Genomic DNA, 17,500 nt, shown 5'->3' with positions numbered 1-17,500 from the left:
ATCAAGTATAAAAAAAAGGATTAATGTCTTCGTTACTGAGATTTTGCGATCCCAGGGTCTTTCATCTCCTACCCTCTCGGGGAGATGAAAGATTGTAAATTAATATATATGTAATCGGTTGTGTAAACGACAACAAAGTAAATCGTGAAAAGAAACATAGCAGCATTCTGTATTAGTTGTAGCTTTTGCACAGAAAATTTAGACAGGCCATAAAGAAGCGAGTTGCAAAAATCTAATTTAGTAGAAATGAATGCGTGGATAAGTGTCTCACAGGTCTTAACGCTGATATGTTTCCTGATTTTGCAAACATTCCTTAAATGAAAAAAGCAGGGTTTGCAAATAGCAGCAACATGGTGTTCAAGAGACGTATCCTCGTCTAGGATAACGCCTGAATTGTGGTAGTATTGCTGTGCTGATTGTTGAGGACCCATAAGGGGAGGGAGGAATCTAACTATCTCTAAATATCCTTACCTGTATCCCGTTAATTCCCGTGGTTTGTATCACTATAATACCAGTTCCGTGTTTTAAATATCCTGAATCCCGTTAATTCCCCCCCCCCCCCCCAATATCCCATATCCCTATAATAGGGCCTCGTTGTTTCCACTGGATAATTCAGTAGCATTAATAATAAGAAATAACCTCTTTTTGTTTTTAAACAGATAACGTCTAGTTAAATTATAGCTTTATCTTTCTGGTAATCTCTCCCCATGTTTGTGCATCCCACGGATACGCCCTTATAGACGTCTTGTTTCAAAAACATTTTGCTATTTGTTTCGGGCTTTTGTTCACGATCGGTGGTTTGATAGCCTCTTGATTAGCACTTACCTCGTTAACTTTATGATCTCTGTACTTATATGATAAACAAATTACTTCATGATTGGCTGAGATTGGCTCGTTTGTACGATTTTTATTACTCACTCGTTGTGAAGGATCGTTTAACTCACTCGTTCGTTTACGCCATCCTTCACAACTCGTGAATAAAGATCGTACGCACTCACCAATCATGAAGTAATCTGTATATCTCTGAAAACTTGAACTCGATATTTAACAATTATTCCATGAGTGCGCGTTGGATATGAAATGATAGATAACCAACGAGGCGCGTAGCGCCGAGTAGGCTATAATCATCTCATATCCAACAAGCGCGAGTGGAATAATTGTTTTATTAAAAACGCCCCCAAAATATAGAAAACTAGACTACAATAAAAATAAAAAGGGCAAAAAATCACGCATATGCTTGCTGTGTTTGTAGATCATGGTATAATGGCTTATAACCCATGATGGCTTAGCCAATCAAAACTCTCGAATTGCATTATTCAATGATCCAGTTTTTAACAAACCTGATTATCTCTGAGCAATAATGCTTTGAAAATTTACAAATGATGCATGGGATCATTAGTGCTTTTGACACCCAAGAATTTATCTGTTTCTGATGGCTAATGACTGGTTCGCCATAAAAGCTAAAAGGCTTAAATCTGGAGATTGAACTAAGTTTAACAAGTTCTTGTACCATTTGAAGTTAATTTGTGAATTAGTCAATATCAAAAATACAATAATACTCATTGTTTGTCCCTCTAAAATTCTGCATGATTTAAGGCCGGTTTACACGGTACGATTTGTCGGCCGGTTGTGTAATTTTTCCGCTGAAGATCTTCCCGTTGTCCTTTTAGTATCCGCCATTTTGAACGCTTCAATTTGTTAAGTATTTATGCGCAGTACCCAGTCGCATACCCTTTGATTCACATGACAGCCGGCCTGACTCCAAAAAATTTGTTGCACTGCTACAGATTTTTTGAATCGGACCGATTTTCATTTCCATGAATCAGTCGTTCATCGCAAGATTTGCGCTCCGCCTTCGGGCTGATAAATCAGGTCGACAAATCGCACCGTGCAAACCGGCGTTAACCCTTAGACGTCCAAACCGGCCAGACTAACGCCAGACGATTTTACTCGTCAATGGGGAACCCCTGGGAGTCAATGGGTTAAGCGTTGTTTCCAGTTTCTCTTGGGACCATTGTTAGTCCCAAGAGAAAATAAAGACAATGCTTATGCAAAATTTGGGAGGGACAAACAAAGAGTATTATGGTATTTTTCAATTTTGATATTGGCTTATAGCATGATGCCCTCTGTCAGTAACAATGACGTCAGCAAAGATTGCCTAATGCCGAGTCCTGTGCGACCCACTGTTAGACCCCGTTTACACGGATCCGGACAAATTTGTGCACGGACAAAAACTTGCACGGTTCCACCTTGCGTTCACACGGAAACGGTGGAACTGGACGAATTTTTGAACAGCTATTTATTTTTGGTTGCTAAGCAAAGAAGTTTCAAGGTCGCAATTTTTCACTTCCATAAAGTAACATTTCCCTCTGTTTAAAATCAAATTTCACAAAAACAAAAAGCACGATACTTTTTAGTTTGTTTAGGATTGCCTTTGATGAAGCTTCCTGCCGCCTCGGGGGAATTTGTCCTTGTCGTTATCAGGGTACTTTTCCAAAGACATTTTGGTTATGTCTTCCTACTTGCTCCTCACTGTCTCCCAGTCAACTCCTTGGCCTGATTCTCCGACTTTGTAGTCTAAAACTACATGCAACAACGCATTTAATTTATCTGTCCACATAACGTTTTTGTCTGCCGCCATGTTTGATTTGCCGCGTACTTCACCTTGCTGCAACGTGATTGGCTAAAAGCATTAGCTAAACCAATCACAGCAGAGAGTTAAATAAAGCTACTAAAATGCCGCGACTGATGTCAAAAATTTGAACGGATCCATGTAAATACCATTGTGATCTGTAACAGAATTTGCATTGTCCCATATGTAAACAGGCGGTCCAGGTACAAAATTCGTCCGTGCAAAAATTTGTCCGGTGCTGTGTAAATATAGCCTTAATTTGCGTTTTATTGCACTTTCAAAAGCAATTACACATGCGATAGACTGCTATTAACAGCTATGCAGTGTCTTGGATGAGATGATGAATTTAGTCAGCACTTGTCTTCTCGTTAAGACCATTACAAATATGGGGAAATAGACCTTTTCTGTTTACAGTGAATCACTTTGTCAGTTTTCAACTTAACTAGAGCGGCGCGGAAGTACTCTAACTATCGAAGAGACTAAAATTAAAGTCAAATTAAGATCAATAAAAGCAGGTAAGTTCACTGATTGTTGGTTTTTGATGAAAAGGGAAACCGAAGTACCGGTAGAGCGCCAAAAGGCTTATGATTGTATGGTAACGGCTCCGATATTTTTAAACATCTACGAAACAAAGTGCAAAGAGTGGTAAATCAGTGTAAAAGGTCCTACAACTCTAATGAAGGTAGAGGCACTAAAAGAGAGCAACGTAGCACGCTGGTGGAGGGAAATCAAAGGTTTGACTGGAGGAAAACAGAGCAATGAATGGTTTCACCAGATGCTGGATGAAAACATTCCTCCTGTCGATGCGCTAGCGGAACCGTTTAACACCTTTTTGTATGACCTAACGTCACACTTCACGCCCCTGGAGACGCTCGTCGACATCGCCGTGGAGGTCCCGAGAGAATTTCTAGTTGATTCAAGAACAGCATTCAAGGTATTGCGCGAGATAAAAACAAGAAAATCCAGTGGTCCTGACTGTATCCCTAGTAGAGTGCTGGAACTGTTTGCCTTCGAGTTGACTCCTGTTATTGCTGGTTTGTACAATACATCGCTAGAACAAGGCGTGGTCCCTAGTCAACTCAAGTCATCTCTGGTTGTTCCTATTCCCAAGACTACGCCTCCTAAAGCAGCCGAAGAAGACCTGCGGCCCATAACTCTCACCCCTCAGCTGGCTAAAATCATGGAGGGTTTCACGCACAACTTACTATATAAGCAGGTGGTGAACCAACCCGATGACAAACAGTTTGCCGTCTGCGGCAAATCTACGACACACGCTCTAGTTTATTTAGTTTATTGTATTCTAGAACATTTAGATAAGGGTGCTTGCTATGTTGTTAGGTGTATTTATTTCTAGTGACCTGTCCTGGAATAAGCACTGCGAACATGGCCTTGCAAGACCTAATAAGCGTTTATACGCATTGAGAGTGTTAAGGAAATGTGGCGTGGCCTGGTAGGACTTGGTTCAAGTGTACTGTAGCCTGGTTAGATCAGTTATTGAATGTGCAGCACCCGTCTGGCCTTCCGGCTTATCTGAGCAAAACCCTTGAATCGATACAAAAGAGGGCATTTAACATCATTTTCCTTGGGCTGCCATATGATGTAGCCCTTAGCCGTCCAGGCTTGCTGCCCCTCAGTCAACGGCGGGAAAAATCGTGCCAAAAGTTAATGAAGAATTTCCGGGATAAAGGTTTTCTTTCAAACATAATACCCATTCCCCCCGAAACCCACCACGGGTATTTTCTTCGCTCTGGCTCTGTTGTTAATAGCGGTGTTAAAGTAGTTGCCAGGACTTAACGAAACAACTTTTGTACTTATAAATATCAATAATATAGTTGCTGGTGCCCTTGTATTTCAGCTGTAGCAGCAAGAGAGGTAGATAAACTGATCAATCAATCAATCAATCAATCAATCAATTAGAAAAGCTGAAAGCCACATAGGACGTTGATTCTGGGAATCGCGCCCACTGCGTCGATCCCGCAATATGTCTGCTTGCACGTTTACACGTTTCTAACGTCCGCCCAAACTGATTGGAAATGTGATCCATTTTAACACGGCCACAAACAAAAGGAAAGTGAAGACATTTATCCAAACATTCTCGTCGTTTCTCTGTTTGTTCTTTTTTACTTATCTCTCCCCTTGTACGTCATTTGAGCAACAAAAAAATGAAACAAAAATTGAAGAGTGAAACAGACTGACTATTTATTTACCTCTGACAGGCTGTCATCATCAAATTGAAACGATGTTCTTTCTGGTCTCGGCCCAAACATCTCCCTCAGCTTCTCCTTAAAGAATAAAACAATAACGATGACAATGATAATAATACCAATAATTACGATTTGGATCAGTGAGGTGAGTGGACTAGTCTCAACAGTGCAGGTACTTAACAATTATTTTACGAGGGCGCACTGGATATGAAGCGATAGATAACGCGCCGAGTTGGTTATGAACATTTCATATCCAACAAGCCCGACTAGAATAATTGTTTTATTAAAAACTCCAGGATCAACAACTCTTCCACCAAAGCATCGATTTCTGCCTCGGTCAACTCCGTTCCAAAACGGCTTTTGCCGGCCGTTTTTTTTCTCGCAGAGCTGAAAACATGTTTCCAGCTCGCTTTATTGCTGACGCATTTTTGACTATATTATGTACAGCAGGTATATGAACTGATAGCCTGTGTCCGGAGGGCCGAAACAAGGCTAAGACTTTTTTGAATGGCAAAAGTCAAGCCTGGCTTTGTATTTTATTGCGGATTATTGTTAATGGCTTTTAAAATACTGGGCCCAGATGGCTTGATAGCACAGTGATATAAGCACAGCTCAGTGAAACCGCAGGGTACATCACTCCATTCCAAGCCTAGGTATTTCCAAGTATATATAATTGCTTGAGTTGTTTCAGCATTTAAGCAATAGAGGACGCACGAGTGGGAGAGTTGGGAGAATTCGAGACAGTTATGCAAACCCAAGACGCAGTCGAGGGTTTGCATAAATGTCTCGAATTCTCCCAACTCCCCCTCGTGTTTAGATGAGGCTATGAAAACACGAAAAAAAGTCCTCTATTGCTTTTATAAAATATTCCTCAAAGATAATTCGACAAATGAAGGAAATGCTGGTTTTTTACTTCTTGATTGAAACAGATTTTCTTGATACACGCTCATATTTCCAACCAGCCAATCAAAACGCGCATCTGACAATACATAACCAATCAAAATTAGTGTGATGTCACAGCCGTGTTCCATACTCTCACCTAAACACAGCTATTGACCAATGCGGAGAGTGCGTGTACTATCCTAATTATTTTATAAAACAAAGTAGAAGATGCGACATAACAAAATAGCTAATGCGAGATGCGAGATGAAAAATACGGCATAAAATAGAAAATGCGAGATGCAGGGTAAGAAGTGCGACATAACAAAATAGATAATGTGAAATAAAGAAATTTAAAGGTTTTCTCTAAATTAAGGACCTGGGAATCGAGGAGTGGGGAACGGGAAATCCCTACAATGGAAATTTCGAAATGAGGATAAAGGAGCCCAGTGGAAATTTTATTAAAGGTGTGACAATGATCTTCGGAATTGAGGTTTAATAGCAGCTTGCATGTGCAATAAACAAATCACCAGCATCAAACCTTCAAGTGCGCGCTTTTTGACCTAAGACAATAAAAATTCAGGCTTAAACCCACTGTCGCTTTTAAAACTGCGCGACAGTGCAGCTGGTGAGCAAGATGGAGAAGTAACTTTGCAGTCGGCTTGCCTTGCCTGTCGAGTTTTCCCCGGCCTATTTGCTGCCTTAGAGCCTCTTTTAGGGTAGTAACAGTGAAAAGCTTAATAAAATTTGTCATCGAAAAAAAACCTTGTCTTTATGTTAAAACAAATTCAGTGGAAAATGACATTTTACTGATTTGTGATGCAATTATTTATCTTTCGCGGCAGCGCTCTGTTTTGCGATGCTGATCTAATCACTTTCAAGATCCACGATCCATAGGCAGTTTTATAGGGTGAGAAGCTTGCTGAATCGGCGGTCAACGCATAGAAACGCCTGCGCAGGAAAACGAAATGATAGTTCTTTTAATGTCTGTAGTAAACCTTTATTTTTTCCATGGACGGACCAGTTAAAAAGTATTAAGTCCCAAGGACAAAATAATAGTGTCTTTTTCTGTAATCAGACTAGGTCTGATAGACAACGAAAACGCTGATCAATATATAGTTCTTTTTGCCGGTTTGCGCAGGCCTTATGGATTTGCAAGGTGTTGTGGCGCGCGGGCTTTTGAGTTGGATATTTAAATTTGTAATTAGGGTTGCGATACACGTGTAACGGCCATTCACCCGGCCGGTAAACTCTGCCGAAATATAGGTGAAAAGGAAACGTGTCTTGTTTCTCTTCATTTGTATGAGTTTATATTTTAAAAGTTTGTAACAGAACGATAATTTCGTAACCATAGACAGGAAATCCTCTAAGAAGCCATGGGGCTTAGAGGATGAGGATACCCCTGACTGATTGAATTTACAGGTCGAACACGGTAATTTTACTTCCCTAACAAGCCTAACAGGTTAAGGTCGAGAGTTTTGGGAAACATTTCGAGATTCAACTGATTCTTTCTTTTTAAAAGCGGTGTTAAAACGTTTGACATTCTGGAGTGCTTTGATCCTTAGAGGCACAGAATTCCACAGTTTTGGGCCCTGAGATAATTTATCGTAAATTGTGAAAGAGTCATATACAGACTTGAAATCTACGAATATAGCTTACCTACATAGATAGATAGATAGATAGTTTATTCACCTTAAAAACTTGCAGCCAAAAGCTGAATTGCGGTAAGGCTTACAAATACAAAATTTACAACTGCGCTTAACTACAAACTAATTATAGGACTTATCTCCTTCAAGGAGATATCTCCTTCAAAACCGAGCTGTTATTGTCAATATCACAAGACTGATGTCAAGTCTTCTAACAAACCACTCTTTTACGTCTAAACGTTCTTGACATTTATACCCTTAATGCTCTTTAAGTTGGATCTTTTATGTACAACTATCACAGCAAATTGTGGCAGCAGTTATTTGAAAGTAAGTTGACAACAGGAGCTGGAACTCACAGTTAAGGTCCACAGAGTCCTACAGGCCTCATATCCGTGGGACCCTTAGATGCTTTTACGATAAACGTCCACTGAAGTTAATAGGCTGATTTAGCAACAGAACGGGAACGTCAGTGGCGTCGTCGCGCGCAGCAAAACTACCAATGAAAATTTAGAAAAGAGAAGAAAAGAGTGGAGTCTACTGTATTGTGAATTCTCATTGGCGTTTTTTCTGCGCGCGCCGTCGCCACTGACGTTCCCGTTCTGTTGCTAAATCAGCCTAATATCTGTCGGGCGGGTTGGTATCTGGATAGGAGACCATCGAATTATACTTACACCATGGTTTTTCGTTGACGCCATATGTATCGTAATGACCTTTTTTCAATCGCAATACTCATATTTAACGGAATCCTGAGCATTCATCACTTTAGGAGACATACTATATACTCTCTAACATGCCCCCATCTCTTATAAGCCCTCCCCGCTATAGCCTCAAGTTCTGCATAAGCCCCCATCCATTCCCCTTGAATTTTGCTCTTCAGTGATCAGCAAGAATTGGGATTAAGACGGTGTGGTGTGCTTCTCATGGAAAGGAGGGAAAGTAGTGTCATCAGATGAAGTGGATTTGCCCAATAGGTTACGGTTAAGGTTTGGGTTAGGGTTAATCAATAATCTTTCTTTATGCTCCAAACAAGGTTAAGGCTTTTTTGAAGAGCAAAATTCAAGCCTGGGTTTGTATTTAATCGCGGATTATTGTTAATTGGCTTTTGAAATGCTGGGCCCAGATGGCTTGACAGCACAGCTCAGTGAAACCGCACGGTACGTCATTGCAGACTTCCAGTCCAAGCCTGGGTATTTCCAAGTGTTTATAATTGCTTGAGTCGTTTCATTTGACAGCTAGGATCTGTCATTTGAACAAATCTGTACTTGTCCGAATGTCCAATCATACTCATACTTTCCATCAGTACGACTACTACCACGAACCGCCCCCCCCCCCCCCCCACCCACCATTTTATTTACTTTGCTCCCAGCTCCATATTCACATTCTTGTTACCTGTGAAAGCGATTCCCATTCAATCTTGTTTCTTGACTTTGGCGCACTTTCCACTGACTCTTCCTTTTTGATGAGCTTTCCATCCGTATGATTTTCCTTGAAAACGACACCAGAACTTTCCAGCTAATGAGACATTATTACACATGAGAACTCGTCTAAAGATAGCTTGATCTGTAAAAATGCCGTTACATAGACCTAGTGCTGGAGTTGTTGGGTCATGATTATGGGTTCCTGACCCATGGTGTTAACTGATGTATGGTATCGAGAACAGCAGTAAACTAGAATAAAAAAGGTGCTGGAAACAAGGTTTGTCCATCTTCAACGAATATGTCAGCAGGCTTTTTGAGGAGTCGTTGTCGCCTAAAGTATGTTTGGTTGTCAAGGTTGCGCGGTGCACATAAAACGACAGATAAATCTGTTCGTAAAATTGGACGTGTTTAGAACATGAAATGGCGAAATGACGAAATGGCAAAATAAATCCACATATGTTCGCGCAGGTTCCCCGAACTGACGCAAATTAATCACTGAATCAGTGCAAAAGAAAACAGCTGTACTTGAAAGTAAAAAATATAAGCGAAATTTTGAATAAAAAACGTCTTACCTCGTTTTATTGTAAGGTTTTTTGCCTTCTGTGTGGTTTTTGCAAGGCTTTATACGATTTTCAGTAAGTTCATGGTCGTTTCTAGCGTCGGTGTTTTTCCTCCGTATCTATATTTATAACCCAAGATCGGAAACTCCGATGCTGCAATCGGAAAGATAAGCTGCTGTAAATTCCACTAGAAAGCTCAAATCAACCCAAAATTCCACTCAGACCAAGGCCGATAGTGCTGCTATATATTTCAATCCTCATATCAGACAAAGGTTGACGGAAATGAATTGAAAAGTCGCCAAAACTGGCTGATTTTGCTTTCTTCCCATATTGAATGCACGAAACGGTTGAAAAACACCTTACTCACCGGACCCAAGTTCAGTTTTGTTGCACACCGTGTGGGTCACGGCGCTTTGGCCTCACAGGAAAGCACTAAGCAGTCCGGAGGAGGCTCAGGGAAATCCGATGTTTTAAAGATGTTTCGGAAACAAAACATAAACAATCAGCGCGTTTTACAGAGTAAATACGGAGTTTAAGATCTACGACGCGACGGTAACGAAAACGTCATTTAAAATTGCAAGTTCAGGTTTATTACTCTTTTTCGTCATTATGTCGGCTTGTCTTACTTCTAAAAACTAGAGTAACTTTCCAGGAACTGAATTATGAGGTGCGGTGTTGAAGCTACGACAGAAAATTCAAATTCGCTGCCTTGCGTTCACGTTCTCCGTAAAACTTGAGAATTGGTCATTTCACGTCGCAGATTTGCCGAAAACGTGAAAGGAAATGTACAAAAATGAAAACTGCACGTGCAGGGCGTGCAGAGCTATTGTTTTTGCTCATTAAGTATGCAAAATGTGTGACGTTTTCGTTGCCGTCGCGTCGTAGATCTTAAACTCCCTATTGTCACTGAGACCAAAACACCGTAGCCCACCCGGTCGTCAAGGTGTTTTTCTACCGTTTTGTGCACGCAACATCGGAAGAAAGCCTCCCCGGAAAGCAATATTATCCAGCCTAGTTCGGTGACTTTTCAATTCCATTCCGTAAACTTTTGTCTGATATGAGGATTGAAATATATAGTAGCACTATCGTCCTAGGTCTGAATGGAACTTTGGGTCGATTTAAGCTTTTTGGTAGAATTTACAGCAGCTTATCTTTCCGACTGTTGCATCGGAGTTTCCAGCCTTGGGTAAATATATAACATAGACGCTAAAAACGACCAGACTTACTGAAAATCGCATAAAGCCTTACAAAAACCACACATAAGGAAAATATAAGGTAAAACATTTTTCTTCAAATTTTGGCTCATATTTTTCACTTTCAAGTACAGTTGTTTTCTTTTTCATTAATTCAGGGATTGCGAACTAGTAGCAGACATAAAACAATTTTAAAGTTGAAACACACAGTTTTGAGTTTGCTATACATGTTTCGGATGACCAACGTCTGTTTTTCGCAAGAGCACCTACACAGGCCTTTTTACCAACTTTCTCAGTTTTGCACCTTTCCCCTACAAATTGGGGTTAATACGAACGTTGGTGGACAGGACTTTTAAAATCATGAATAACACCTGGTCGGCTTCCACAACAACATTAAGGAGCTTACCAACATTCTGGGAAAGAATCAGTTTCCATCCAGTCCTGTAAACAGCACTGTAAAACATTACCTTAGCAATTTATTTTCCGCACTTTGCGCGCTTCCGTGGAAACCAGTTCTAATGAAATTCGCACGCACTACAGTGTATTACAAATTACCTTTTGTTGGCCCCTTCTCGACTTATGTTCAACACAGAATCAAGCGTTTAACCCAACGCTACTGTAAGAACTTAGTCATCAAGTTAGTGTTTGCCCCATGCAAGATCAAGAACTTATTTAGTGCCAAAGATGCCATCTCTAATTTATAACGATCCCGTGTCGTCTACAAATTTTCTTGCACAGGCTGTAGCGCCTGTTATGTTGGTGAGACAAACCGACATCTTGCTACACGCGTTCGTGAACATTTAACATCCGATAACAACTCACACTCATGGGTCAGAAACATGCAGAGATTTGTGCTCAGAGAGTTGCTTTTCAATCCTTGACACCGCTTCCACGCCTCTTCAACTGAAAATCACGGAGGCCTTACACATATGTTCGGAAAACCCCTCATTAAACAAGCAAGTTCATCATGTTAATTTAACACTTACATTTTAATTTTTCCGTGTTAAATACCCATTGCTTTTTCTGTCATTGTATTTTCTAGTACCCCATATTCACGTTGTTATTTAGTATTCATACTTCCTATTTAGCTGTCTTTTATATCATACCGACTTGCGGTTCATTTGTATTCGCAACTGACGATGGATATTGATCATGCGAAACATGTATTGCAAACTCAAAACTGTGTGTTTCTACTTCAAAATTAATTCAGGGATTAATTTGCTTCAGTTTGGGGAACCAGTGCTAATATATATGGATTCACTTTGCCATTTCGCTATTTCGTCATTTCATGTTTTAAACACGCCCCATAAACTTTTCACGAAATAAACTTCACTCAAGCTTTATTTATTCTTAAGTTGCATAGTATGGAATGCCATAACTGTCTTATGATACTTTTGGTCACGATATTCGGTGCTTAAATAACTATATTCAGTGGTCATTTCATTATACGGGGTGGTTTATTCGTTCAGTGTTCACTTCATTATATTCGGTGTTTATTTCACTATACTCGGTGATTAAATCATCCAATTCGGTGGCTCCGACAACTGGTGAACACTTCATTATCTTCGGTCCTACCAACATTATACTCGGTGGTACAATCATTATCTTCGTTGCTCTTTTCGTTATGACCGTCACCAGGCTCCCAACAAACACTATTGGAGGTAAATCACCCCAATTCCCACTTATCTTCTAATCTGAAAATGGCGGAAATGACAGGATTTTCAAGTTCACGTCATAGCTCAACACCTTAGAGTATCTCCATACACCCTTAAGAGAAGGATGGCAAAATACGGTCTTTCTAGTTCACGATCAGATCGTTCCAGCAAAGTCAATTCTTCCCACTAAAGACTCGGAGTCAGATTGTTCCACTCAAAAATAAATGTCTCACAGTCCCTTCTGTGCCCCGGGGTGGGAGGGTGGGGCTACTCCCAGAAAAATTGGGAGGGGGAGTGTGACCCGCTTCCTGGAACCCTTACCCTGTTTTGATACCCTATTTCAGACCTATTTCAGATGTTACATGGTTGGCGTAATAATTTGAGCAGGGCTTCTGCTGATGGTCAACTCGCCTAATGGCGAAAATGTAGCTTCTTCTAAAAAACACCGAATTTAAGACTTGAGTGCACAATCCATACCGTATCTCAGAAAATCTCTCAAAATCGATACCAAAACGGCTAAAAACCCATACCCTTTGGAGTCGTGCATACCTATATAGCCCATATAAGGGAGTATCCCCCCTTCCAAAAAAAAAAAAATCCGGGCTTCTGAGTTAATCCAATCACTGCTTTGGTCACGCAAGCGAGACGAGGGGAGAACGGTGATAGAGCGAGATATCTCGCTACCAGGGACTGTGAGCAGTCTAACTTGAAAAAAGACAAGACTACATTCTTATCCAATGAATATGTAAAAAAAAATCCTGCTCAATGCATGGTCTAGTTGATAGAAAAAGTTAATACAAATGCTCTTTCGTTGCTGACTGTATTCGAACTTTTCGATTTTCGCTATACAAATACTCTAGGAAAAATCGTTCCTTTTCCTTCGTAAAGGGCACCTTATTTAAACTTTCAGGTGTCTTGTTAATGCTATATCAGCAGAAACCCATAAGGGCTGAAACGTGTAACGGCCTCTTGTGTGCTGGGAAACAAGCTTCTGAATATTCAATTTGCTAAGTACCATATTTGGAACAACAAGAGCGAGGGGTTTCCAAATATGGTACTTAGCAATGAAACATTCAACCAATCAGTTCGCACTGAATATTCGGAAGCTGTGAAAGCGCGTTACACGTTTCAACCCTTATGGGTTTCTGATATCAGTTGATAAGTTGTTCTGTTACACATGAAGGAACTTCAAGTTCACCCTTTTCAGTTAAGTCTGTCCTAACTATTCTAAAGATTTGTTATATGGTTATTTCTAAGTGAAATGATCTGACGTCAGTTTTGTGGAACAAACTCACTGTGTATCGATCTGACTTGGAATGATATGACCGTATAACCACATGCAAATGAGTAATGTAGCCTCCCCCGAAAGTCCAACAATTTCGTCAAGTTCCTGAAGTCCGCCATCTGTCTTGAACTTGAAAGTCGAATGTGAAATACCGAATTTTCCACTTCGAAGTCAAGTATTATTCAAAACTCCGATGTCAAACTTTAATGTTGGATATGAAACTTCAATTTCAAATGTGAAAATCAAGGCAAATTTGAAACTTGGACGTCAAATTCTGATGTTGAAGTTTGCTCCATAGTATTTACACCCTACCGCTTCATTTCGCTTGCAGATAATGGTGGAACTACTGTACATCAGGTGTGATTTTGTCCTTTTCAAATACCTCCGTTAGATTACTTGAATTTGAGAATGGAGCTCGAGGTTTTCCACCATTTTCAGATTTGAAGATACGCGGGAATTAGGATCATTTACCTCCAACACAACATCAACACAACCTCGCATCAGTTCTCACCAAGGTTTTTCTATTTCGCTTGCATTTGCTCGCTTTTTTCACTCGAATTTCGTACTTTTTTTTTTAACTTTTAGAGTTTAACAAGGAATTTAATAAAACAATTATTCCATTCGCGCTTGTTGGATACGAGACTGGTTATAGCCAACTCGGCGCTATGCGCCTCGTTGGCTATTTACCATCTCATATTCAACGCAAGTTCATGGAATAATTGTTAAGTACGCACGAAGTATAATGAAGTATGCAAGAGTATAATGAAGTAAACACCGAATACAATGCTTCTGACAGGGTGTGTGGGTGCGGGACCGCACAATTCCTAAAAGTCCTGAGTGATGTGCTTAGAGTTCTTATAAGTACAAGTTTTACTGCTTATAACCAAGATTTTTAGAACCTTTTCAAGCGATTTCAAGGCCATTCCCTTTCCGAAAACACCTTTATTTTCGCTTTTGTCGAAAAGTGGTAAAAAAATATATACAAGGCGTTCTTTTACGCCGAACGAACCGAACGTTCTTCAATTTTAGGCACGTTGTTCGGGTTCTTAACTTAAACCTTTACCAGGAAGATAACAAGCTATGTAAATCATAAATGAATGTATGTCAATTCCCACTGAAGGAATTTCGAAGCGATACAAACGTAAAAAAGGCATGAGACAATTATTGATATGTGAGATGACCACAAACAAATAAAAGTTCACGCAATCGTGCAATAACAATTGGCATGTGTATTCCTTATAAGATTACGAAGCCTATCTTTATCAACAAGAGTTTTTTAAGACAGAAATTCGTATTAGAAAAAAAATAGGCACGCATTGCGCACGTGTGGTAGTGCAGTAACCCAGCGCTGTATAATTGTCAACTGTGTTGCGTTTTGTCTTCCAGGAGATTCAAGTTACCTTTGCGTAGCTCTAATAGTACACGATATTGTTTTGGTACCGTATATCATTATAGTGTCATGGTAGATGTCTTAGGTAAGTAGCCCCCTAAGACGACATGAGGTTACTAGTAAAATACTAAGCCCAGAAAGATTGAAGAAAATAAAAGGGAAAAGAGAAACATTGGCTTCGAGGCTGAAATGTCGAAATTACACCATTGTTCACTGGCATAAAAATGCTACAGTATGTAATTGTTTTGGATACAAATTACACCGTTGTTTACTGGCTTAAAATGTTACACAGTATCTAGTTGTTTTTGATCAAGATTACGCCGTTCTTCACCGGCTTAAAATGTTACAGTGTTTAATTGTTGAGGATCGAAATTACGCCGTTGTTCACTGGCGTAAAAATGCTAAAGTATGTTATTGTTTTGGATATCAATTAAACCGTTGTTTACTGGCTTAAAGTGTTACAGTATGCAATTATTTGTTTCGTCAGTTGTGGGTTTTTGGTTCACTGTTATCAAACATCTTTATTGACGACTTTAGTGCCAGACAATACAAGAATTGCGTTCGAATCCTAAAAGGAAGTTACATTGTTATACCTTTCAACCGGGCATTGCAAGAGCGAGTCACCTAAAACATGTAAGCTTTCAGTTTTCTATACATTGTCAAAACCCTCTCCGGCTGCAGGATATCGAGATAATAAATGTATCTTTCATTCGCTGAGATGCAAAAAAGCGGACATATTCCCCGATAAACTTAAATAAATAATATTCAAAAATGTGATGACGGCGAAGTCAAAGCAAGCGGGACAAGCGTCGACGAAATCGACTCGTCGAACCTTCGAATGAACAGTCGACAAGAAGTCTTCGAAATAATCACTTCAATCAAAATATGTCGCAAAGAAGGTTTCAAATGTGGTCGGAATCTGGCTACGGATATTCTCTTTGCAATGTAAAAGGAAAAGGCAACCAAAGTCCATGACAAGCGGCTATGATCCTCTTTGCTGTTTGCGGTTTTCAGCCGAAACTTGTTCAGTTTCTGTTCTTCAGTGGGATTTCAACATTATAATCTGGATTATCGAAACAAAGTCCACGGAAACCCTTTCCAACTCCACCTCGGTTGACTTTCCCGCGGCAACTTTAGAGCCTAGCCGTAAAATAATTTCCCTCGCCAGAAAATCGGCCTACCGCGAGAATACCGAGGGAACAGGGAGTTTAACACATGATGACGGCTACGGCAACGAAAACACCTAAAAGCAGTAATATTATTGGTTAAAAGAACCAAAATGATCGTGCTACACGAGCGGCACAGCAAGAGGGACTTTTGTCTGATTGGTTGATAATTTGCTTGTGCCCAGGCTTTTTTGACACGCGCGCGAGCGAAATAACAAACAAAATAGCGGCCGAAGATGTCTTGTGGCATTGCTTGCTCCAGGAATTTTTTTATAGCAACAGCATCGTGTACACATTTTTTTCTTTCGGAATAGCAGTATTTCGTGGTAAAACCTCTTTACAGTCTTTCGCTCTTGCGTGATCGGATTTTCATCGGGGGCTTCATGCACATAGATAGATTGAGGTGGGAGTTCAGCCGAGGCCGCGGTGTAAGTTCAAGTCTGCTAAGGTAACATGGGTTCGCTATTCCTTTCGTTTTGTGTGTAATCTCAAGCTAACATAAGCAACCTCAGCCTATTAAATGTTCTTTTAAAAATTAATGTATTTTACTTTCCTTCTTGTCAAAAGAAAAAACCTTATAAGAAATGCCAGTGTTATTAACATCCTCTTCTTCACCAGTTCCTAAATTTTAATTACTAGTTTCAACTACTAAGCAACTTGTGTGGAGGTTTTACTATAACGCCATGGATTGAAATCAGCGGTTAGATAATAGGGGAACTGTAGGAAGCTGCACAGTAGGTAGTTGATGAAGTGCTTGCAAGTTACATTATTTCCTATTTTTCTGTGTCTTTAAAATTCAATTGTTTTTCTGGGAAATTTTCCTGTTTTTTGTGCTCACTGCTGGAGAAAAATGTTGTAAGCTTGTGCTTCGAGTTGACAAGAAAATTATTTTGAACCTCGCAATGTTGACTATAGGGAAGATATCGTTGATGTCAGCTATTGTCATAAATGTGCCAACCAGAGCCTCATTGGCTGTCAAAACAAAAGGTCTTTTGTTCCTGTGGTTTGCAAATTTGAATAACAAAAGCATTGTTTGTAAACAGATTTCTTCCCTGTAATTAAGCATTGCCATTTAAATATTGCTATTTTGTTCCTACTTTTAGGCCAAAAAAAACCGATTTTCTTGTTTTGTGACCCTTTTATCCACTTGACACCCAGTATTGTAAATAGCAATTTGTTGAAATTACCGTATACATTACATGGAATGAAACGCATGCATGCCAAAACACTACTCGTCAATGGGGAACCCCCCCCCCCCCCAACTCCCCCCAACTCCCCCCGGAATCAATGGGCTAATCGATATCTATGATTTGCTTATTCACCCATATTCACTAAATGGCTGCATATCTACATGTATCTTCATACTAGATTCTGCAAAATCTTAAAAAGACGTAACGCAGGTGATTGGTAGGGACTGGTTAGTGCAGTAGTTTCACTTTAAGTAATGATCCGTGTAAGGTGGATAGCAATTT

At 40.0% G+C, this 17,500-nt stretch overlaps 1 protein-coding gene across 1 annotated transcript in view; it reads right to left on the bottom strand.

The window, feature by feature from the left end:
- Positions 1–17,500, bottom strand: part of LOC138000297 (uncharacterized) — a 34,332-nt gene that overhangs the window by 3,807 nt on the left and 13,025 nt on the right. Inside the window, exons 2-3 of the mRNA XM_068846615.1 lie at positions 8,751–8,873; positions 4,840–4,914 (exon numbers count right to left, since the gene is read on the bottom strand). Of these exons, the coding sequence (XP_068702716.1) occupies positions 4,840–4,914; positions 8,751–8,873 (198 nt within the window). The remainder of the gene's footprint in view (positions 1–4,839; positions 4,915–8,750; positions 8,874–17,500) is intronic.

Source organism: Montipora foliosa, chromosome 4 (assembly GCF_036669935.1).
Source record: "Montipora foliosa isolate CH-2021 chromosome 4, ASM3666993v2, whole genome shotgun sequence".
Classification (NCBI taxonomy): domain Eukaryota; kingdom Metazoa; phylum Cnidaria; class Anthozoa; order Scleractinia; family Acroporidae; genus Montipora; species Montipora foliosa.
This window is presented reverse-complemented; position numbering and strand designations above follow the sequence as displayed.